Source organism: Squalius cephalus, assembly GCF_949319135.1.
Source record: "Squalius cephalus genome assembly, chromosome: 1".
NCBI classification, from domain to species: Eukaryota; Metazoa; Chordata; class Actinopteri; order Cypriniformes; family Leuciscidae; genus Squalius; species Squalius cephalus.
The window spans coordinates 50,642,637-50,667,962 of NC_137122.1; the positions used below are offsets into that span (position 1 = coordinate 50,642,637).

Consider the following 25,326-nt stretch of genomic DNA (forward strand, 5'->3'; position numbering starts at 1 on the left):
ACGATTCAGCTCACGCAACAAACTAATCATTTAAAGAGGTATCATTTGAATGTAGACATTTAAGAAAAAATACTTTTTTTGGTTTGCTGATTCGCGTACGAATCGTTCATTTGTGTAGGCTCTTCTTGATGAATCGCTATTGTTTAGAGTCGGATCTTTTTGATGAATCGCTATTCAAAATGGCTGCGCCCAGCACACACGAGTGTAAAGACAGTATGGCATCAGTAAAAGCTGCATCCGCTGCAGCTCCTCTCGCTCTTCGTATCGTGGCGGAGTGTCCTGTGAGCAAGGCAAGGGCCTGCACTCTTACTCTCCCGCACTGCGCAGTGAACACCCCGGTGTTCATGCCCGTGGGCACTCAGGGTACCCTGAAAGGCATCACTGTAGACCAGCTGGAGGATCTGGACTGCCAGATATGCCTGGGGAACACATATCATCTCGGTATGAGACCGGTATGTGAGAGGAAATACTTCAAATTGTTTGAGTGTTTTGTCAGAACCAAAGCACTATGTTTAAAACTTACTTAACTGTTATTGTGTGTGTCCTAACAGGGTCCTGAGTTAATAGAGAAAGCCAATGGATTGCACGGGTTTATGAAGTGGAATAGAAATCTCTTAACGGTAAGTATTATTATTCTCAAATTGTTCCCAAACACCAAAATAACTAGTAGGAGTCAAATGTAGGAAACATCCCAGACAGCAACATAGTGTTGTCCCAGATCCAGCCCACATCTGGTTCTCGTTGAATCCACATGTACCAGATGTGGCCCGGATCTGGGCCGACACTATGTTGTCTGGGACGGTTTGTTTTATTCTCTTTCTAATGCAGATTCAGCAAAGTGTCTGTTCGAAGGAATTTTAAAGACTTAAAGAGTCTTGTCAGTTTTTACATATATGCATTTAGCAGGTGCTTTACAAAAAAAGGAATAAAAGCAGTTTGTCAGAGAGAGCCAATCGGTGTTGGGTGTAATGCATTACAAGTAACTTGAGCTACATAATCAGATTACTTTTTTTCAAGTAACAAGGAAAGTAATGCATTTCTTTTAAATTTACAACAAAATGTCTGAGTTGCTTTTTTAAATAAGTAATGCAAGTTACTTTGTTTTTCCATTTATTGACTGCCAGCTCTTCTGTACCTATGTTAAAAAAAAAAAAAAAAAAAAACAGATTCAGAATTATTCAAAATGAATAAAAACAGTGAAATGCAATCTCAGAATATTACGCAAAACCGCAGTAATTAAATATATTAAATTACACAAACATACTTTATGAATTTATTCTCACTTTATTAACCAATGTCCATTTCAACTACTATACTAATAAGCAAATATGACTTTAGATAAACATTACATTTGTTTAATTTTTAGTAATTTTTTTATTGCTGAAGTAAGCGTGTTGAACTTTATTCTCTTACGTTCTATTCTTCTTCACTTCAAAATGGCAGAACACCTTTCAGAACAGAAAGGTTTTTTTGAACTGCTCCCTCGGTACAGGCATGAATTTGAATTTGAATTTCCTTCAGCCTGAGGCTTATTCACTGTACTTTTGTTTTGAAAGGGCCATTACATTTCAAGGTCTTATTAGAAACATTTGCATAATAAATATCTCTTTCAACTAATGGCACTGCATATACAATTGGAAATATGCTGCAGCAATTCTCACCCAGTAATAATGACTGCAAAGATGTGCAGTCATCTTCTCAAATGTTTGCCCTCTGTTGTCCAGCACAAGATTTGAAGGCCCCCTTCCCTCCATATAGGCTCAGACGGTTCCCATATTTCTAATGTAATTATGACAAAGCTGCTTGTTTTCAGACTTAACATAAACTGGGAGAATTTATATATTAAATCAATTAACCATGATTCATTTTGTGATTCCAGAAATTGCAATAACTGCTTGTTCTTCAATAAGCACAATGTTTATTGAGTCTGGAAAAAATAAATACCATTGCAAATGGCATCTTGATTTTAAGTGTTTTTAAACATTTTAAAATAGATTAGAGTTTGGTTATTTTAATATATTAAAGTGGCCTGTTTATGCTTTTTCGGATATTACCTTTCATGCAGTGTGTCAAAGCTTTTTGTGAATGTAAAAGGTCCGCAATGTTTCAAAGTGCACAACAAATAAAGTTATTGTCTCCTAAAAGAAAGAACCGATTCTGAACTGCCTGAAACGAGTCGTTAGTGATTCCAGTCTCACTTCCTGCATGAACCTGCATAGGTTTGTAACACATTGTCATAATGCCAGCCTGTGGTCTTCATTGACTGCCCACGAACAATGTGTACTTTGACCCTCAAACACTGTAGTTGTGGCTGAGGCCTGGAAGAGATTGTTTCGTGTTGTTGACATGTTGAGTAGATGCTGTTTTCTGATGTAGATGTAGACTGTGCATGCACTTCAAAAGGATGAGGACTCAGGTTTGAACCTCCTCAGGATGAGGAGGTTCAAATTGATACAGTAAAAGTGTATCAAGTGCTGAGGACGATCCAGAGCTGAAATTTAGACATGGTGAAGGGTGTTTCATTTCCGACACGCGCTGTAAGTGGTAGACCAATCACAACAGACTGGGCCATCTGACCAATCAGAGCAGAGTAGACCAATCACAACAGACTGGGCCATCTGACCAATCAGAGCAAAGCAGACCAAACACAACAGACTAGGGGCACGTTCAAGTTCAAAACGGTGTGCAACGTTTTACTACGGTTTACGGGTTGAACGTCATGTTTCCTGGAAACGGCGTGCACCGGTGTGCAACGGGGTTTGAGATACGTTTTCTCTTGTTTGGTGGGTGTGTCAGAACTGCAGTCCAATCAGCAGCAACATGTTTATAAAGCACGCGGTATTAAAGGAGACATATCATGCTTTTAAATCGTTCCTTTTAACATATAAATCATACATTTGTAGTCTATATAAAGCGGAACTGCAATGCTTGGGTCTGAATTACTCATTATTATAGCTCCACAGGCCCCTTTTTTAACCCATTTCTGATGTGCGTCTGAGAACAACTCGTTTTGGTGCGGTCTCTTTAAATACAATTGAGACACTTCATACCCCGCCCCCTCTCCAGGATGCAGAGGCGACACTCGGTTCAACTCCACCCCGTTCGGCCATTTTTGTAGTTTGATAGCAGAGATACGATTATAGCGGCACAGAAACTTTTTATTCACACGTTATTAACAAAATGTCAACAACGGAAGACTTGTCCAGCCAGCCTTACATGTTCGAGCCAGAGTCGGAGCCGAAGCCGGAGCGAGATGAAAATGAAGACGACGAACCTGCAGAACAACGTCTTCATATGGATGTATCGCAATGGTGTGTTACTGTATTTACACATGAAACTTTGGTCTTCCGACCTTTTACCACCGTGTCGATTTATTTTGATTAATATGTGCGAGGGAGAGAGAGCAAGACAGCGTCTAGTTTGGAGACGGTGTCTTGTTTACATTTTCGCCTGGCTCTGAAGAGAGAGAGTGAGCGCGCGCGCGACCGGGTCTCTCTCTCTCTCTGCTCGTTCTTTCAGTTAAACATGCGCCCTGTCACAAGCGCGGCAGTTTATCTACATTAGACGGTGTAATGAAGCGTGTGGGTTACTACATCCAACAACCGAACATTTTAACTTACCCTCTCGTAACTTCTGCATCTTTTAGCTTGGACTACAAAATTGCAGCGAGAAATAAAAATGGCGGATTGCTCGAAGTGTTGGGCTGGAAGTCAATGTCCTTATTTGGCAGTTCCGCTGCAAATACTGTGACGTATTAGTTCAAAAAACGTCATAGATAACAGAAAAATCGGAACAGGTTGGAAAATAAGGCCAAAGCAGAATATAAAGATATCAATGAAGCACCTGAAGAGAATAATTTCAACTTTTCTGTACTTCTAAACACTCCAAATATACAACAAAATGCATTTAAGGGCTAAAAAAGTGGATTTAGCATATGTCCCCTTTAAAGTGAACTCGCACAATGGGTTCAAGGAAAGTAATTTACAAATGTGTTCGATGCAGCTCGGTATACGCAACAACTGAGGATATTAGAAGACATGTTTGTCATAAGTTTTATTGTAAACATATAGGATATCAACACAATGATGTTGTTGTTTATATTTTTAGCTTCATTGCAAGTGTATGACATTTGGTATAGAAATAAACAATGGTAATTAAGTGCTTTTCCTAAAAATGAGAATACAGGGTATTAAAACAGTATGAACTACAAATAAAGTCAGTATGTGAGGCTAAATAGATGTGTTTTAGTCTGAATTAGGTAAGATGTGTGCTTCCATTTCAGTTTCCACAAATCCCTTCACTCGATTGGGATGTTCTCTTTTGTTCTGGGCGGCAAGTGCAGTAACTGTAACATCGGGCATATTTTGTAGAATTAAACACATATTTATACCGACTTCATCAGGCTCCGAAAATTCTTCACAAAGAACACAAAGAATGGCCTTCTCAGCTGCCATAGTTGCAACTCTTGCGTCATCAGAACAGTGTGTTCAACGCATCACCGTTTCTGTTTAAAAAACGTTGTGCAATGTTTTGTCGGGGCTGAACGCAGCCTGGGTCATCTGACCAATCAGAGCAGAGTAGACCAATCACAACAGACTGGGCCATCTGACCAATCAGAGCAGAGTAGACTAATCACAACAGACTGGGTCATCTGACCAATCAGAGCAGAGTAGACTTATAGAAAGGCAGGAATTGGAGCGACAGAATCATTGAACAAAGCAATTTCAGTCTCTTTGAGAAATGAGGTGATGCAGCAATGTATATTCTGAGAAAATGAAAGTTTTTTTTGACCTTGGATGCATGTAAACCTATTGTAGGAGAATCCCAGAGTTTCACCCCCGAATTCCTTTTAACAGGACAGTGGCGGGTTCCAGATGGTGTCTCTAGTGGAGCTGTCTGAGGTGACGGAGCAGGGAGTCACGTTCCGTTCTCCTTACGATGGAAAGGAAATCCTGCTCACCCCGGAGCAATCCATCGGCATACAGAACAGCCTCGGTGCGAGTCACAGGGTTATTATACTTCACCAACACTAAAACCATACAAAACAATTAATTACTTAAATAATAATAAAGTTAACAGTATAGGGTTAGTTCACTAAAAAATTAAAAAAATGTGTCATCATTTACTCACCCTCATATTGTTATGGTTGAACTTGTTTACAATATTTGATGTGCTCTATATTCGTTCGCTGATCAATGTTTCTATGTGAATAAAAGACTAAATTCAATTTGTCCATCATATAAAGTGATCGTGTCTCTTCAGAAAACTTCAGTTCATATGGATTATAGTTTTATGATCTCTTTATGAGCGTTTTGAAGTGTCAGAGTTTTGGGTGAATAAACTTTCAGTGGAGGAACAGAAAGCTCTCAGATTTCATTAAAAATATTTTCATTTGTGTTCAAAATATGAACGAAAGTCAAATGGGTTTGGAACAACACAAGGGTGAGTAAATGATGACACAATTTTCATTGTGAAATCAAATAATTTTTAAATTCCCATTTTAATTTAGTTTAACTTGATGTAATAAAATGACTAAAACTACATTGTTTAAAATAAAACGCTATACAGTAATAATATATATATTTTAAGCATAATTACTAAAACTTTCAAATTTCAACTTTCAAAATCTCAATGAACCTAAAATGTCAGTGAGTCATGTTGCAGCTCATCGTCTCCCAGTCGTTTAAGAACATTGAACACGTGCTTGTTGAACTGTTCGTGTGCAGGTTCAGACATCATGATGCAGCTGGATGACGTGGTCAGTAGTACGGTGAGAGGCCCGCGGGTGGAGGAGGCCATGCACCGCTCCATTCGCTGGCTGGACCGCTGCATCACGGCAAATAAGAATCCGGACCGACAGAACCTGTTCGCCATTATTCAAGGAGGACTCGATGCCAAACTGCGCAAGGCCTGTTTAGATGGTGAGCGCTGCAGGACTGCAAAAGTGTGTCTGTTATGATTGAGTGGCAAAAAATCAGATTAAAATGCCATTAACATACAAAAGTTTGGGGTCAGTAAGAATTGTTTTAAAGAAATAAACACTTTTTATTCAGCAAGGACACAACCAGGTTAATTTGATCAAGAGTGAGTAAAGACATTTATAATATTACAAAAAAATATTATCCATAAAAAATGTGATCTGTTTCCATTCAATGAATTTAATTTATTTGCAAAATTGGAATATCGCATGAAACATTTGCGAACAAAGCAGAGTTCCCATCCCATGTGTTCAAGAGAACAAAATGGTAATTTGCTGGGAAACTGATTAAAAATATCAGCAATAAAAATGGAAGTTGCTGCAATCAGGGAAGCCACTGTGACTTTTTTTTTCCAAGTGCATCATAAGTGCACCGATGAAACGCCGTCATATTACTTTGGCTCAGGCATTTCTGAACGACCAAATGAACATTTGAGATGCTCTGCTATGAAATTTGTTTCGCTGGTTGATCTGTTGAGGCAAAGTCATATGATTTATTGGCTGCGCATCAATTTTTGAAATGTCGTCTTATCGGAATAAAAAATGATCCGCCTCAATTGAGAGCATACATTTTTTTATCATGTCATTTCCATCCAATGTTTTTTGATGCAATATCCTAAAATTTGCATTAAAATAGGATAATAATAAGAAGAAATGTTTCTTGAGCATCAGATCATCATATTAGAATGATTTCTGAAGCATCATGTGACACTGAAGACTGGAGTAATGATGCTGAAAATACAGCTTTGATCAAAGGAATAAATTACATTTTAGAATATATTACAATAGAAAACTGTTATTTTAAATTGGGATTTTGATTAAATAAATGCAGTCTTGATGAGCACAAGAGACTTCTTTCAAAAACATTAATAAATCTTACCGAACCTGAAAAGGATTTGGTCACTTCTAAATGTCTGAATATCATTACATGAGAGACAAAATAACAAATCAAGTGGCCTCTGTAAAAGAAGAAGAAAAAAAGCCATTTTTTGAATGACTTTTTCCCAGCTGCTTTCAGGGTCACTTCTCCTCAGTTTCACACAGCTGTTCCAGCAGAGTAACCACAGATGTAGTTCATCACACTATGAACGTTTATCCTCTCAGAAATGACGAAGCGCGATGTGCCGGGCTTCGCCATTGGTGGGCTGAGCGGGGGAGAGGAAAAGGATGACTTCTGGAAGATGGTGACTCTCAGCACACACCACCTCCCCAGAGAAAAGCCCCGCTACCTCATGGGAGTCGGGTAAGACATGCTTGTGCTTTCGTTTACTATTGGTAGATTTTTCATTATTTGTGAGTATTGTTTGTTGATTGACTCTTTACTGTGTGTTTTAGCTATGCACTAGACCTGGTGGTGTGTGTTGCCTTGGGCTGTGATATGTTTGACTGTGTCTTCCCAACTCGAACAGCAGTAAGTGATGGATTTCTGTCGACTTCCCTTTTTTTTAATGTCTTTGAAATAAGTCTCACCGAGGCTGTATTTTATTTGATCAAAAATACAGTAAAAACAGTAATATTGAGAACAGTTTTCTATTGTAATATAATATAAAATGCAATTTATATATGTAATTTCAGCATCATTACTCCAGTCTTCAGTGTCACATGATCCTTCAGAAATAATTCTAATATGTTCAAAAGAGCTGCATTTATTTGAAATATAAATATTTTGTAACACTGTAAATATCTTTGCTGTAATTTTTTTTTTTAATTTAAAAATAATTTTTTTATTTTTCAAAATATATATTTCTGACTATTAGCTATTAGCTATATCACAGAGCCGTACTTTCATTACATAATGTTCCCATGTGTTTATCAAAATGCAGTCCAAAGAAACACTTTATTAGATTGCTGCCGTCACAATATTCCTCATTTAAATAAATCCCGCCCAAGGCATACGTATTGCTGAAACTCACAATTATGGTAAGGGGCGTGACATTTCCCAGACACGCTCAAAGCACTTGACCAATCATAACACTCTGATCCAGCTGACCAATCAGAGCACATTGTGCTTTTCAGAAGGAGGAGCTTCATAGAGACAGGAACTAAACAGAGTGTTACTGACAGACTGGGAAGAGAGGTGCTGCAACAATGTCAAATATGTGAAAAATAATGTGTTTTGTGAACATTTAAGCATGAAAACATGTTCAAAGAGTCCCCGAAAACAAAATCATCACTCAAAATCAAGGGCTTAATAGGTCCTCTTTAAGGCTTTAGAACTGGAGAAATACTTGGATAAATCCAGGATAAATGTTTACTTTAATCTTGTCAGTATTTCTCTTATTTTAATGAGGCAATGTCTGGTTGTTTCAGAGATTTGGATCCGCTTTAGTTCCCTGGGGATCTCTGCAGCTCAAACAGAAACAATATGCTAAAGACTTTCAGCCGATTGACCCTGACTGCCGGTGTCCCACTTGCAAGAGGTACGGACATCTGTCTAGAATTTAACTGACTAAATTGTTAGTTTAATATGCTGATGTTCAGCTGTCTTCTGTGCTAAGAGGAATAGTTCACCTTTTGTTTTGTTTTAATGATTCAGAAATGTACTTATCCCATACAAAATCTCTACTTCAAAACCTAAAGATGATTGTGAATACTTTTGTCTTTGTCAGACACAGTCGGGCTTATCTTCACGCCCTGTTCAAGAGCGACACTGCAGCCATGCATCACATCACCATCCATAACATCTCTTACCAGGTAATTATCAACCAGGCTGACAAATGCACTACATGTTGTTTAGATACAGTATGTGTTATTACTGCGGTCACTTAATTTCCTCCTGTCCACATCAGCTCACACTCATGCGTTCAGTGCGTCAGAGCATCATAGATCAGAGGTTTCCTGAGTTTGTGAAGGCGTTCATGAAGAGGATGTTCCCGTCCAGCGACCAGTATCCCAGCTGGGCTGTAGAGGCACTGCAGTCAGTCAACATCACCGTCAGCTGAGACGCCCACACCAGGAACATGAAGACAAGAAAAAGACTTTGTTTTTTTAATGGGTCTGTTTTTTTGGTGGTTCTTTTTTAAATGCTTACATTTTTAACATATATTATGTGAATAATACCTGTTTTGTAAATAAAAACTTGTTTTAATTTTCAGTTACATCTACACTCTTTCACCAAAATGATCGTATGTGAAATGGAAATGTTGACTTGTTTTTATTGAAGATTTTTTACTTCATTTTTATGAACACCATATCTTTCGATTAAATCTTTTTCTTTTTTTGGAAATTTATCGTTTTTTTATTGTACCTTTTAAGGTTACCCTGTACCTTTGCACCTTAAGTGTATTCTTTATCATTCATTATATCAATATAGTCGTGTGTGTGCGTGCGTGCGTGCGTGCGTGCGTGCGTTACTATATTGATATAATGAATGATAAAGAATACACTTTGCACACACACACATTATATATATATATATATATATATATATATATATACGTTCAAACATTTGGGATTGGTAAGTTTAATGCTTTTGAAACAAGTCTCTTATGCTGCATTTATTTGATCAAAACAGTAATATTGTGAAATATTATTACAATTTGAAATAATTGTGTTTCTATGTGAATATATTGTAAAATGTAATTTATTCCTGTGATCAAAGTTGAATTTTCAGCATCATTACTCCAGTCTTCAGTGTCACATGATCCTTCAGAAATCATTCTAATATGATGATTTGATGCTCAAGAAACAGTTATTATTATTATCAATGTTCAGAACTGTTTTGCTCTCAATTTAATGCATTCTTGCTAAAATAGAAGTATTCATTTATTTTTAAATAAATCCTACCGTCCCCAAAAATGTGAACAGTATTGTGCTTATATGTACTACTATCATGCATGGTATTATTTAGTAACATCACCTTAGCCTTTACATGAATGTTCTTTTATTGTGTTTTAATGGCATGATGAGAATCGCCCGAACCAGATGTGCCTGTAAAAAGACCATCAAAACCTTTAAAGGTTGAGGTTATATATATGAAGCCTTTCAGTCGCTAAGCAGGGCAGATTTATTGGGCTTCTCCCACAGGCAGCCACTGAGGGGCAGAGCGCTCAAGATCTCACTGCGGGTTATTGACAGGAGAGAGAGAGAGGAGACTCGGTTCTGTTCCAGTGGAGAAATCGAATGTGACAGCACAATTCATTTGACTCCAGCGTGGAAATTTGACTTCTTTGATTTTGATTGCATTATTATGCTAACTGAATATGCATGCGGATAAAGCATGTCAAACACTGCAACAGGTGTTCCCCCTCACTTAATGCACTTCACTGCTTATTTGCAAATTCGCTGCACTATTTTTGGTAAAGCTGATGTAAACATGAATAATTTATGGCAGTGATGGAGATGGGGTTTTCATTACATACATTAGGCTACTAATTTTTGATTGACAGTTATCTTTGATTGAGTTCCAGTATATGACTGGCACGCATTTTACAACTACGCTCAGACGAAATTACCTCAGGCGGCTTGCAAGTAGATATGAATTATTTAAAAAAAAACTTTCCCTCCCCTTAAATAACATATGCTTCAATCAATACAGGACAATGGTGAAATAACGCACTGCAGCAATAACTGGCAACAGTTACAGTTGATGTGAAACAGCTTGTGTCAGCAGTGGAGCAGGATGTCCAGGCAGGCGCTCAGTGTTTTGTGAGCTCAGCTCGGGGAGGCACCAGTTGCTCAGTCGCTGCTGTGTTAGTGGATCCGTGTCTCCGTTACTGAGTGATGACAACAATTTATATATGTGAGCGAACTGAAACAGACACAGCGGAGGGACAAACGAGGGCGAAGGCGTTTTAATTTCCACCCCGGGTTGATTTGTGTCGACTATGGTGGAGCTGGAGAAGGAGGTTCTGCCGCTGCCGCCGCGGTACCGGTTCCGAGACCTGTTGCTCGGGGACTGGCAGACGGACGACAGGTACAGCAACTTCAACTCCTCAGCTTATGTTTACATGCGTGCTTTACCAATGACTCACGCTTCCATTTGAAATAACTGCATGTGAGCACTGCAAAGGGAATTACTATAGAAATATGAGCATTATAGCCTAATAACATGAGTGTGAGTATTAGTAATAATAGCCATAGTATTAGCATTAGATTGAGAGTAGTATGAGATGCAGTAAGAATTCCAATTGGCTGTGGAGTATTATTAGTACAGTGGACTGGTATTGGTTATTGGTATTAATAATGTCATTTGAATGCAATATTGGAACTAGTTTTAGTATTAAAATGAGTATTAGCTATTATAATTATTAAGATTATTAGTAGACTGTTACCGTAGCCAACTAATATTAGTGTCAGTATGTACTATGTATTATACAGTCTGGCTGTGTCTTAAAACTTATTAAGCACCTTGTGATGTCCACAAATGCGGTCTAGCTAGCTAGGCTGTAGTCTGTGTTTATCCTGGCATAGGCTATGCGTAGTTGTTTTATGCAGGCTTTGATGCAGCCTGGTCACATTTTTATCTCTTTGACTTCAACAGCCATTTTACAGAGAGCAAAAGCATAGAAAAATATGAACTGACAAATATTTGGGTTTGTGCATGCTTGTGTCATATCTAACATCTAATGTGATGATGTTTTGCACACCTCAGATGATATCACCTGTTTATGTTAATTGAATGTAGCAGGTTACAGCACTAGTGCCATGCACCGAGTCTCCAAATTGATGAGGAAACATGAAGATGGTATATTTAAAATATTTGTTTAATGGCATATTTTTACTCTGCAAAGAAGGCCAGTCCCAGCTAACACATTTTAGGTTCCCAGAATGTTCTGGTAACATTAGTTTTAGTTTTCCCAGAATGTTCTGGGAACGTTATTTTTGGGTTCCCAGAACATGTATTTGTAACATTTGTTTTTGGTTAGCCAAGAAAGTTTTTTGTATGGAAATAGAATGTATTTTTAGGTTTGCAGAACGTTCCCCAAACCTTCCTGTAACGTTTTAAGACTAAAAATAACCTGCAGGGACCGTTCTTTAGGTTGCAAAAAAAAAAAACATATAGAGAGTGTTACTAGAATGTTCTTATTTCGTCCTCTCCCCCACCCCCCTCCCCAATTTCTGTGTTTGCTGGGGTATCACCAATACCAGCACTGCCACGGATAAATAGGCCTATTTTTTTTTCTTCTTCTCAATTTCCAGGGAGGAAATGAGTAAAGCCATTCAACACCAACATTTTACATACTGGTAAAATTTCCCAATTCTCAATTCCAATTTTTATTGAACAAAAAAACAACAAAAAAAACACTAGCCTAGCTATTATTAAGTTAAAACATTTTTATAGAGGAGAAAAAACAAACAATTAAGAAGCACAAATACATCCAAATACATCCAAAGCGACCGTTGACACGTCAAAGAGCAATATGGGTTGGAGATGTGTGTTCGGTTGCTCAAACGCTCGAGTTTTATTACGTTTTCCAACTGTACGATGGTTAAGAATGAAATGGCTAGAATTTATTCACACGTCTTGAATCTAACGTATCATCAGCGCTCGGATTCACTTTCATGGTGTTGTCAAGTACGACTTAAAGTCTGTGAGGTAAACTAAACGCTATTGGCTATTTGAAAAGGGGGAGGAGCCATTCAATATGTCCCGCCTTAGCTTCCTGCTTCAGTGGAAATTACCTCAACGTATCATACAAAGCTGTGCATTCCAAGGCACTTCAGTGGACCTTTAAGTTTTACATGTAGGTCTAACAGTAATATTCCGGTAAGAAATACACAGAAACTGAATAAAGTAATAAAATGTAAAGTAACACTGTGTGGTCTTCACTGTTTAAGTAAAATATAGGCTAGATGAATCCTACAAAAGTTATTCAGTCAAGAGCAATGAGTGAGCATTTTCTCTTTTCTTTTGTTCTTTGATCAGCTGACTAGAGCTGGTTTATTAGACTGCTGTCACTTTAAGACCCGACGCACATGGCGCGGATCTGACAAGCATCCGATTCTTTACTCTTTACGTTCATTTAACACATCTTAACTTTTTTAATACTGTGCTTAACCGAAAACGTAATATACAAGAGACTGAACGTGATTCAATTCCCCGATATACTCACGACAAAGTTATTTTTCCTACTTCGCTTAGAAGTAAAAAGAAGTTGGAAATACCATTGCAGTGATATACTGTTAGGGAACATCCAGATGGCGTCCACGCTGCTTAGAGCGACGCTTAGATGAATATGTAAATAAACACACAACAAAAAAGACAGCAGTGAGTAAACAATTAAGAAAGCAGTACAGAATGGCTCTTTCGGCATTAACCTGAACATTGTATAAGCATTTGTTTCATGTGGATGGAATATAGGCTCTCGGAGCGCGTTGAAGTCCTGTGAGTCCTTCACATAAAAATCAGTCTACAAACACTAGCTGTTCACACATTGGCAATAAAAAAGCAATTAATACAATTCATATTTTTTATGTGTTAAATAGAAACTATCAATCACAGAAATTAATGTTATTTTTGACCGTCCTAATATATTGACTATATCAATCACTTAAGATTTGTCATTTATAATTTGCCAACTGTAGCAAATCTAAAGAGCATTTAACGCTTTCTTCAATGTCAATTTACCTGTGATTCAGTGGTATATTGTGAGAGCCACAGCACTTAAACGTACACATGAGCTAAATATGCCATTTAGCCAGATGGTGGAACATAAAAATCTGCATTTTATGCTTGACACTCCGTTGCTAGGTGAGGACGGAGGACCGAATCACTTTAGTCCTTTAGAAAGATAAGAATGAGTTTTCTCCCTCGCTTCTGGTCTTCCTGAGTGGGTGTTCAAAATGCACTAATTGGCGAGCGCTCATTCGTAAGGGGGTTAAAAGTAGGGGACATGTCTTCGTAAATGGAGCAACTACTTCAGGTGATAATTCCACATTTGAAACAGCCTCCATTTGACAGTTTCAAAGGGATCTCATTACTGAAATCATATCTAATCACTCTCACCAACTGGGGATTGATTATGTTATTTGCCTATCAGAGAGCGTGCAGGGGTGGCAAAAACCGTGGTCTGTCGCTCTCCCTGTGGATGCATTTTGTAGTACAGCTGACAAAGATAGAAAAGCTTGTTTCCTGTTCAGACAACCCACTGAACACTCTCACTGCATAAAGTGTGTGTGTGTGCGTGTGTGTGTGCGTGTGTGTGTGTGTGTGTGTGTGTGTGTGCGTGTGCGTGTGCGTGTGCGTGTGTGTGTGAGTGTGAGAAACATTAACCTGCTCAACCTGGCTCCTTGAGGACTCGAAAATAAGGATGTCTGGCTCCTTCGGCTCTGAATTAAAGACCTCGTAAAGTCAAAAGGCAAAGTGCAAGTAGGCAAATCACTTAATGCCAGTGTAAACAGAATGTTAGCATTAAAGGATTTCACATTATGTCCACATTATTATTGCAGCATCAAAGAATGTGAAGAATCATCATCTGCTCTTTTCCATCCATTTGTTTCAGGGGCGTTTCCTTCGAGGAGGCAAGGGAGGCAGTGCCTCCTCAAAAAATTAGATGAGAAAATAATCCATATTACAAAAATAAAACAAATATCACAAAATGTGACATTAAAAAGTGTATAATCACTCGCTTTTCTAAAGTAACACAGTGCAACAGCGACACCAGCAGGTAAAGTTACAGCGGGACGCTGCATCTCTCTTGCCTCCCCTGAACCCATTGAATTTTAAAGTCCCCCTGTGGTAAAAATCAAGCTTTTAATGTTGTTTATATGTCTATGTGGTGTTTTTAATATGCTTTAAGACAAACCATGTGGAAATTCATAAGTCAACAACATTGCTGAGTATTTCCTTAAAACTGCAGTGAACCAAAGACCGTCTCAAAAACACGGTTCGAAGTTCGCTGGTGTTTCTGACGTCACAAACTACCTTATAACCAATCAGGTCAATGTGTGATCGTCAACAAGTGGATCTCTGAGCTGGTGTGAGTGAGTGGAGGCGGGGCTAATTTGCATATTCATAGAACCACGTATACTAAATGAGGCAAGGGTGTAGAGTTCCGTTCAAGCTATTTTAAGGCATGAATAAATTTGTTTTCAAGGGGCAAAAAAGCGTTTAAATATGTCATTTTGGTGATCAAAGATGAGTTTTAAGGGATATAATTATTGACTACATGGGGACTTTAACAGATCCCCTAAAGCGTGCGGTGGGTTTGATGGGGGGTAATTGAGAATGAATGGGGGAAGGTCACGTGAGAGGAGGAAATGTCTCCATCGCGCTTTGATTGGATTTGATTTGTTTGTGTGATAAATCCTGCCTCTTGTTTTCGTGCGCATTCAAGAATCGGTCTGAATGAACAACATTTTGGAGTTGAAAAAGTACGGTAAAATTAAAACATAAGTAAACAACTCGCTTAGATATCACTGCTTGAAATTGAAAACTTGAAATGGCCTGAAAAACTATCACTATTTGATTTGTTGGTTACTTTTAAGGGTGTTCATGAATGATTACTCTCTTTACAGAAAACAACTCAAAACTCTTTCAGTGATCAAACTAAACATAGTTTACGTTGACTTTGTGTCTGGAACCTCAAAACCTCTTTTTAGTTATAGTGATAGTCCCATCACATTTATACACTGTTGTTTTTAGGAATCCAATCAGTTTGAATATCACATCAACAGCAACAACAACATAATACTATTACTATAATTATATATTAACTCTTTAAACATTACAGAAACTTTAGTCACTTTCCAGTGTTAAACCCTCAAATTTTTATATTGGTGCAAAACTGTCTATGTTTAGTTGTGTGTGTGTGTGGTCATGGTAACAGCTATAGAGCTGGTAAGTCCCGCCCCTTCCGCTAACCCCACTAGACCTCTAGGTTGAAAAATCGTCAATGCAAGTGAATGGGAGAAAATAATTATTTTCTGGTCCCGTTTGAATTTTGCCATGAATGTGAACATATGTTGTCTGTGAATTTTTTATATAATTTTTCGTGTAAAGAATGCTACAATTTAGCGGGTAGAAGTTTGATACGGTTATACTTTGTGTGAGAGCACTTTGTGGACTACAACTCTCGACGCGTTTGAAACGTCACCACCACTCGCACACGGACACTAGCTCACGGATCCCGCTAAACATGGCTGTGTCTTTGGTGCACTTCACCGCCTTCTTTCAGGGAGAGGACAAAATCGTTGAGGTTGGCGAAAACCACGGGTAAGTCAACTTTATGGGGTGACGTCACATAGGCGACATGTAGTCTTTCTCGTTATGTCTTTTCCACAACTGCTAGCCGAAGAATCATGTCAAACTCGTAACATGAAAAGTTATATAAAAAATTCACAGACAACATATGTTCACATTCATGGCACAATTCAAACGGGACCAGAAAATAATTATTTTCTCACATTCACTTGCATTGACGATTTTTCAACCTAGAGGTCCAGTGGGGTTTTACGGATGGGCGGGACTTACCAGCTCTATTTCAGGTGAAACTTGAAAAATTTGAATATTGTGCAAAAGTTATAATTTTGATGATTATGGCTTACAGCTTATGAAAACCCCAAATTCAAAATCTCAGAAAATTTGAATATTACATGAAATCAGCAAAAAAAAAAAAAAAAAAAAAATTTAATACAGAAATGTCGGCCCTCTGAAAAGTATAATCATGCATATGCATATGCATATGTATATAGTTATACTAAATATATTAGTTTCACCTTTTAATTTGCATGAACTTTTGCACGACATTCTAATTTTTCGAGTTTCACCTGTAGATGGAATGGCAATACCAGAAATCTTTGATCTCATGGGGACATTTTTGGTTATCCCCATATAAAAACCAACATGTGTCTGGTGGGTACTGGTGTCACCGTGGTGACCTAAATTGAGGTCCCCATGAGGAAACAAGCTTATAAAACATGCTTCTTTTTTTGTAAAAATGCAGAACGTTTTCTGTGATGGGTAGGCTTAGGGGTAGGGTTAGTGTAGGGGAGAGACTATACAGTTTGTACAGTATAAAAACCATTACGTCTATGGAGAGTCCCCACAAAGATGGTAAACCAGGTGTGTGTGTGTGTATCAGAGGCAGTAATTCCTCCACCTTGGAGATCCCATGGCATGGTGTTCCTCACTTCGTGTTGTCACTATCACCTTCTTACATGCATAACAAATACTCTCTGGATAGCTAGATAGACAACGCACAGTAGCTTACTGCTTATCTGGTTTACAGTGGGTTCTAACAGAGAATGTTCTAAGAACTTTGACTAACATTCTGACAAGGTTCTCTCGAAGTTATGAACATTCTTCCAGTAGCGTAAATAGAATGTTCGTTCAAAGTTATCCGATCTTTAATGATGTTTTCAGAACAGCATTACTTGTTTCAAAACATTCAAAACTAATGTTCCCGTAGTTTTTGTAAAATGGAATGTTCCCTTACCCTTCACATAACCAACAGAAAAACATTATAAACCATTATAAATGAATTCAGTTCAGAGAACATTCAGAAATAACAATTTTATAACTTAATGTTAGCATTAGCAAAACGCTATGAGAATGTATTTTGTTAGCTGGCTTAGCGCTTGACATTTCATTTTTAAATAGCTCAGTTAACGTTTGATCTTAACATAAGTTGCAGTGAAGTGATTCTGAGAATATTGAATGAAGCTCCATTCTAAAAACATTCATTTGCAGCTCAGGACTAAAGTCAGTATACATTGACACATTGTTTACCGTGATTATGCCGTCTGTCTAAACAAACAGCTTGAACGAAGCAAAATCATTCTAAACGTATAATAGAACTGACATAATAGATTTACCTCAAATGCCAGTGACAACGCAGCATCCCATTGGCTGTCTGACAGGAAGTGGAAAGTTTTTACTATGTCAGGCTGCATTTACTCTTCTGAAAGTGACAGAAGGCTCAGAGATTTTAGGGAGAAGCAAGTAGCTATTTGAGGAAAATACCTGACAAACATCGTGTCAGAGGGACTTGGTTAGGTTTGAGCAGAAGACAGTAGTTCTGGGGAATGAAAGCCCAGTGCCGATTAAAAGTGACAGACAGGTTAATTCAGCAGCCAACTCAGCCAAAGCTTGTCCCACATGTCTCACACCTCTCACTTCTATTAATCTCCTACGCAGGTCTCTAGTGCACACACACACACACACACACGTAAACACACGTATGCCTACGCATATAAATGCGACAACACTCTGTTAGCCACTTATGTCCTCTTGATTCTTGCTGAACACACTTGTGTTTTGAACTTTTGTTTTGAACCATTTCCCCTGCTGCGTACTCTTTCCCTGTTCTCTGTGCATGTTTGTTCAGATTACTTGAGCACCTCTTTGGATAACCCATATAACCAACCCCTTTACCTTCCAACAAACTCACACCCCCAGCAACGGAGGCAGAAGATGGTACCAGAATTTGCATCGGCAGGTTCCTTTAAAGTATGTCAGTTAAATTTAACGTGTGTTGGTTTGAAAAAAAAAGACAATTATTTCATCTAGCGGTGTAACGATACCCTAATTTCACGATCCGATACATATCACGATACTGAACTCACGATACGATATCATTGCGATACTCCAAGACATATAATAAAAGGTTAAGAAAAAATGCACTGTTGATTAAATGCTCAATTTGATATAACATTGTGGGTGTAAATGAATAGGCTTGGACAATGGTGACACCAGAATAAATATATTCATGATTCCGAACCTGAAAATACAGAATTATTTTAGATGAATATGCTTACACTCTGTCACTGGCTAGATATATTTAAAATAATGTAGGCCACTTTTTACTGGCAGCATTATCAGGACCCACTAATATTCCCCCATTATTATACATTATATTCAACATAATATATTGTAGTTTAATGTAGTACTGACTCTGAAAACTTACATTTTTTCTCACAGGGTAATTTTTATTTTGGGTGAACTATCCACGATACATATTGTGATATATTGTGACACGATATATTGTTACACCCCTAATTTAATCTCAAAAGATAACCAGGACTGTGGCTCTAATGACTTGTATGGATTCCCAGCTGTAATTAACATAATACTCGACTAAAAGCACATTTGGTCTGTTAATGGCAGCATGCGAGTTGCCATGATTTTCTGGAGCTCAGAATGTGGTTCTGGGCAGCAGATGCAGAGACAGCCTTGTCTGATCCAGCTGGAACGTTATGGAAAACCAGCATTATTGACACTATCTAGAGATCTATTTACCTCTGTATTATCTTTAAGGGATTGTTTTTTAATCATTTAATTTTCGTCAATCAAAACACCATTCACAACCCATTTAATTTCAAAAATACACAGGAAAACTTGGGGCCGGGACTACTCATTTGTTGAGGAACATTTAACGTCAAAGTTAACCCACCAACAGGATATTAACGTGAAAACGTCTCTGAAAATGGGAAATACATGAAGTATGAAAAGCGTTAAAATTAGAAACTTGAATAAATGTCATTTAAAAAACTCACTGATAGCAAATGTAATATTTCACACCTCCACACTGGGGGCATTTCTAGGGTCAGTGAATATCCGGAGCTTAGCCAAGACATTTGTGGACATGTATGGGACTATTGTTTGATCATATATTGGAATAAAATACACTGTAAAGTCTTTAAAATTAATTTTGAAACCTTACACCAGCAAGGAGACATTATGTGACGTATTTCTTTTAAAGCCCCCCTGTAGTCAATAATTGTATCCCTTAAAACTCATCTTTAATCACCAAAATTACATATTTAAACGTTTTGTCCTTGAAAAAAAAAAAAAGTATAAAGTAATAAAAAGAAGCTTGAATGTAACTCTACATCCTTGCCTCATTTAGTATACGCGGTTCTATGAATATGCAAATGAGCCCCGCCTCCACTCACTCACACCAGCTCAGAGATCCACTCGTTGACCTGATTGGTTACAAGGTAGTTTGTGACGTCAGAAACACCAGCGATTTCAAACCGTGTTTTTGAGACTGTCTTTGGTTCACTGCAGTTTTAAGGAGAAAATACTCAGTAATGGTGTTGACTTATGAATTTGCACATGATTTTTCTTAAAGCATATTAAAAACACCACATAGACATATAAACAACATTAAAAGCTGGATTTTCACCACAGGGGGACTTTATTATTTCATAGACAGCATTTTAAGTCATGAGACACATTTCTGACAGGAAGATTCATTCAAAAAGGTAGGATAACATTTAATTGATTTGATCAAAAATACAGTAAAAGTGAAATATTATTATTTTCGTTAATATATTAAAATGTAATTTATTCCTGTGATCAAAGCTGAAATTTCAGCATCATTACTCCAGTCTTCAGTGTCACATGATCCTTCAGAAATCTATCACTGTGCAATTTTGACTCCTAAATTCTTGTCGTGTCATGGACAGGATACATGTCAGACCACACATTGCTTCCCGACCAATCATCACTTGCAATTTTTTAACTACATGCATGATGTCATTGAGAAGGCGGAACTAGCGACTGACTTACAGAAACAAGAGCGTAAACAAACAATGGCTACCGAAATGACGTGTTTGCTTAATGCTAATTCCAGTTCTCACCAGGTTGCTAAAGTGCCTCCACTATCGTTCGCCAGCATTTTCACTCAGTCATGGTAGTCCCTCAAGGTAACATCATAAAGGCAGGATTATTGTTTCCATACTGTAGCTCCACAAACCTTTCCCCCATTGCATAATTCCACCTAGCAGCACCAATACAATCGTCTCTCTTTTGTTTCGGCGTGTTTGAAAGCTGTGTACAGAAGAGCTACTGTGCTCCTATTGGTCCATATTATGTCTTCTTTCTGTCTGGACATCGTGAAGCGACGGTTGTCATCCACTCTGACACACTATACAAAATAAAATTATCGATTCTTGCGCCCCGACACCCATTGTCCTTTACGAATCACCACAACACCATACATCAAATGGATCGTGCCAAAATCGGGCTGATATCGTGTAGACTGAATCTGCTACAGCTCTACTGTTGAAAAAGTAGCTTGTTACAAGCTGAATTACGAAAACTGAAAGTGGAATTACTGTCACGCTACTAAAAATATAGCAGCATTTCCTCACTTTAGGGATCTAAACAAAAATATTCTTTAGTGAGCTGGGTTTTTTTATTTTTTATTTTTATTTGCACCTTTCCTTGATCAGACAGTGTTGAGTACAAAATGGGTGGCCCAAATTAAACAGTCTCACCAGTCTATTAAACCAAGAGCATTTCTGTTTCTGACAATAACCCATGACTCAGAAATATTACATGACTAGCTGTAGCATTTCAGAACTGGTGTGGGTTGATGCAACGGTTCTCTGTGAAAGGAGCAGTCTAGCCTTTTGCTTTGAACTGGACTTAAAATAAAGCTTCAGGCAATAAGATTGAGAGAGAACATGAATGCCACTCTTTATCATTGATTTACTCTGAAGTCATGGACTTGCAGAAACACCATCCAATCACATTCAAAATGATAAAATCAACATCTCTGGCCTTGCACACACACACACACACACACACACTCCATCCATCATGCTCAGTCACATGCCTTTTTTGCAGAACGTGCTTCATTAGCAGTGCCATTCTTCTAAACCGATAGACTGGGACTGTAGTGGCCCGCAGCTCAGCGATGGCACTCGGCTCGTATTACCATACAAATAACAGCCTTCTGTCTTACAGGCCAGGTCTTTTATCGACTTCGCCGCTGTGTCTCCCACTTGACAGACTTCCCCCTGCAGCCCCATTATTCCTCTTTAAGCTCCTAGTCTAGCATCGACCTTGATGAACTAGCTTATACAGCTCAGAGACGGAAAGCTCTGGATTAGATCAACAAGTCACTTGTTGTGTACACTTTAAATGAAACCAAAATTGACTTGAAACCAAAATTGAAGGGTTCAGTGAAATGACCAAAATCATACATCATGGAATGAGTAATTTTATGTGTGTCACAGAGTAGTGGCATATAGTATATCACAGTTATTTCTGCAGGGAATCTCAGAGAAAAAAAAAACTAATTATGACCATATAATACCGATTAAATATTTTCACCACAGGGGGACTTTTAGCAAAAAAATCTAAATGTAATTAAAATTTTTGATGAAAACGAATGTCTCATATTTCTTATAGACTATACAGAATGAATGTCTATACAAGTCTCACCTTATATAAAACCAGGAGTTCAGAGGTGTTTTTAGTCATTTTTCAGTGTAGACCTTAGTCAGGTTAGACGCCATATTGAATTTAGCGTGGATGAAAACAATGCTAAGAGGGACAGACATAGTCTTTACAATGGCACGCACTGTATAAAGATCCTAGATCATGTAACTGTCATAACTCACAACTTTTAAAACTGTTTCATGGAGTTTTCTGAATTCTTTTATTCCGAGACGGTAGACGGTATGTTGTTAAACAACAGTACAATCTACTGAATGCACTATCCCTCACCGCCTCGTTTTTATTCCTGTCAAAAATTACATATGCGCTACTCTGACTAAGATCTGTTGTGGCACAGGATACCATCAAGTTCCCTTATTTTGTAGGGGGGTCTAGGAAAAAACTGTACCAAAAGGTTCACTTCTGATAACTTTGGGAGGAGTATTTTACATTTTCTTGAGTACTGTGGTGTTTAAGTATGGGCTTCAAAGGATGTCACTTGTTAAATGTAAAATATACATAATTTTACAAGCTACTGTACTGTTATCATTAACCCAGCAACTGGACAGAAACTTTGACAGCTAAACGGAACATTAGCGTGATTCCCTCTCGATTGTGTATTTGCAATCTTTGGCCTATAAAATATCTATACAAACATTGCATTTGACTTGTGTCTTGAAAAATTTACAAGTATGCATACCTTACATGATGGAAAATCAGATATCAAACAGAAGAAAAAGGCACAATGGGATATCCAAGAGCAATCCATTCCACTAAATATGAATTCAAACAATTACTCATTCCCTCATTAGCTTAATCTTAGTTGCTAACTAACTTACAGTCTGAGCAAATCTGAGATTCCAAAGAAAAAACTAGAGCCATTCCACTGTAAAAAAATAACATCACCCCTACCTGAGATTAAAATATATTAATTAAAAAAGGCACTAAACAATAAAACTAGCAGTGAAAGATGGTTGTTTAAATCTGATCGGATGGGTCACAAATCTGGGGTGCTTTTCCAAAAGCATAGTTAGACAATTATGGTCGCAAGTTCTATTGTTACCAACACAATTCAACAATTTGGTTTTTCCCAAAACCACAGTTCTAAAAGAGTTTGTTAACCAACATCTGGAAATAAAAGAAAACAACAGAGAACAAAAATCCTTAGAAGTCATTTACTTGCCATGAAATAAAATGACATCTCAGTCTCAAATCAAATAATTAGCAGAAGTTATTACTCCACCACCTGACGTGGTGTTAAGAACGGTTCTATATTGAACCATCGTGTTATACGGGTTTGTGAAACAGTCATGACCTGCTTGTTAATTTCTCCAACAAGGCATCATACTATTATAGTTAAGTAGTGAGATACATCCTCTGATAGGATTGTACCTACAGTAACTTTCATTAATGAAATCTTCATCCTCATCCTGACTTGATGCGGTCACATCCTGCTCAACGTTTTCACATTCCTGCTTATTTATCCATCTCACTTTTAATAATGTAATGGCCACTTACAAGCACATGGAAATACTCAATTGTCTGCATCACGCAATATATACCGTCATCCCATTTTACCCTGTCGACCTTTATATACTTTGGTCAAACTTCACCTTTAATTTGACGTTAATTAGAGTGTGGGTTTAATTAACCTGGATAGTAATAAACTTGGAGCCTCGAGCTTGTTGGAGAGTGATAGTGTCATGACTGTGGACCTGCCAAATTAAACCAAGCTTCCCACCCTGACTTTATTTTTAAAAAGGCAAAATTTTATTAATAATACAAGGCAGAGCAGACTCTTGTGGGTCTTCTGGGAATAAACTAAAATCCTGAAAATTAGGCTAAATGGTCTGTGTGCTGACAATGCATGGTAATATCTGTCAGGGAATACCCTCACTAGCTTTGGCGTAAGCTAAACAGATTCTCCCATGATGCCTGTCTGTGCAAGTGTAGCTTTGTGTACCTCTGCTGCCAGGATACACTCCACTCATGATTGGATCTCCCCTGCTCCCAAATCACGTTAGTGTAATATGCCGGCAGAATTTCATTTGGCCCTCTGCAACCTCAGAGACACTGCATTGGCTTTGAAGAACAATGCACTTACCATATTTCATAAATGTTTTCATTTGTAAATTGCTTTTAGTGGCAGTTCATGACAGGCCATGTAATAGACTGACATTTATTTTCATTAGATGAAATGCCAAATATATGTCCGTATGAAATTTACAGGGCTACAGAGCAGGCAGAGGGGATTGCGACGCCAAGTAGTGACTCTTGCTAATACTGACAGAGCTCTGGGCTGTACTGCGGCTCTGGGGTAACATAATGGAAGACAGCGATCTAAATGGGCTAATGGACATTAAAAGTAGGGGCTAGACCAGGGGCACGTCTCTTCAAATAACACTGGCGTTTTACACCTCTACATCCATATTAACCTGCCACTTGGGGTCATTCGCACTTAATTTTAGTACAGTAAGCCCAAAGATGCGTGCTTCTTTAATGAAGACATCTGATGAGGGATTTAAAAGCAGCACCGGCACATGAGTAGAAACATGAGTAAAGGATAATGGGAGATAGAAGGTGATGAGTGTTATAATCAAGTCTACTCATATCAGTAGGGGGGAAACTGGAGTAAAAGGCTATTGAGTGCGTTTACTTACTGTCAAAGGCTCTTGCATATGGTGGGTGAATGATGGTCTTCATTTTATTTGTTGGCTGGAACGCATGCAGCGACAGTGGGAGACTTAAGACAAACGCTCCCATCAGTCGTTCCACAGAGTGGCCACTTATGCAACTTTATAAACCGCTGGAGAAGCAGGGACACAAAAGATGAAGTGAAAGCAGCAAATGGAACCCTCATCCCTCGTGGTCCTGCTCACTTTCATGATGCCTCATCTCGTATCCTTCGCTTGTCCTTGAAGTCCACAAGACTGTACTGCAGTATTCCTTCAAATTCGGCCCTCTAGGGGGTCATTGCAGAGGGCCCTGCAAAGTTTAGCTCAAACCTTGATCAAACTTGCTTACCTGTAAGTTTCTAGTAACACTGAAGACCTTGACTAGCTCAGGTGTCTTTGATTAGGGTTGGAGCTAAACCAGTGCAGTGGCTCTCCTGGGCCAGATCTGAGGAACCTTGCTGGATGGTGTCCCATTTGTCATTTAAATGTTCAAAAGGGTGTTCACAAGTTAATTTATGGACTTAAGTGCGAACTAACTCTTGACATTACCAATGGTAGGACCA

General features: G+C 38.2%; 2 protein-coding genes across 2 annotated transcripts in view; both read left to right on the forward strand.

Annotated features, from left to right (window-relative positions):
- The first annotated feature begins 130 nt into the window (after positions 1 to 130).
- qtrt1 (queuine tRNA-ribosyltransferase 1) lies at positions 131 to 9,200 on the forward strand. The gene is made up of 9 exons (XM_079868953.1): positions 131 to 452; positions 552 to 620; positions 4,857 to 4,995; positions 5,727 to 5,921; positions 7,082 to 7,220; positions 7,313 to 7,388; positions 8,288 to 8,397; positions 8,587 to 8,671; positions 8,767 to 9,200. Exons 1-9 carry the CDS (start codon positions 180 to 182, stop codon positions 8,917 to 8,919), a joined length of 1,239 nt encoding a protein of 412 aa, XP_079725079.1. The 5' UTR covers positions 131 to 179; the 3' UTR covers positions 8,920 to 9,200.
- A 1,367-nt stretch (positions 9,201 to 10,567) lies between these two features.
- kcnt2b (potassium sodium-activated channel subfamily T member 2b) overlaps positions 10,568 to 25,326 on the forward strand; it is an 89,728-nt gene continuing 74,969 nt past the window's right edge. Inside the window, exon 1 of the mRNA XM_079869386.1 lies at positions 10,568 to 10,892. Coding sequence (XP_079725512.1) covers positions 10,804 to 10,892 — 89 coding nt within the window. The 5' untranslated portion in view covers positions 10,568 to 10,803. The remainder of the gene's footprint in view (positions 10,893 to 25,326) is intronic.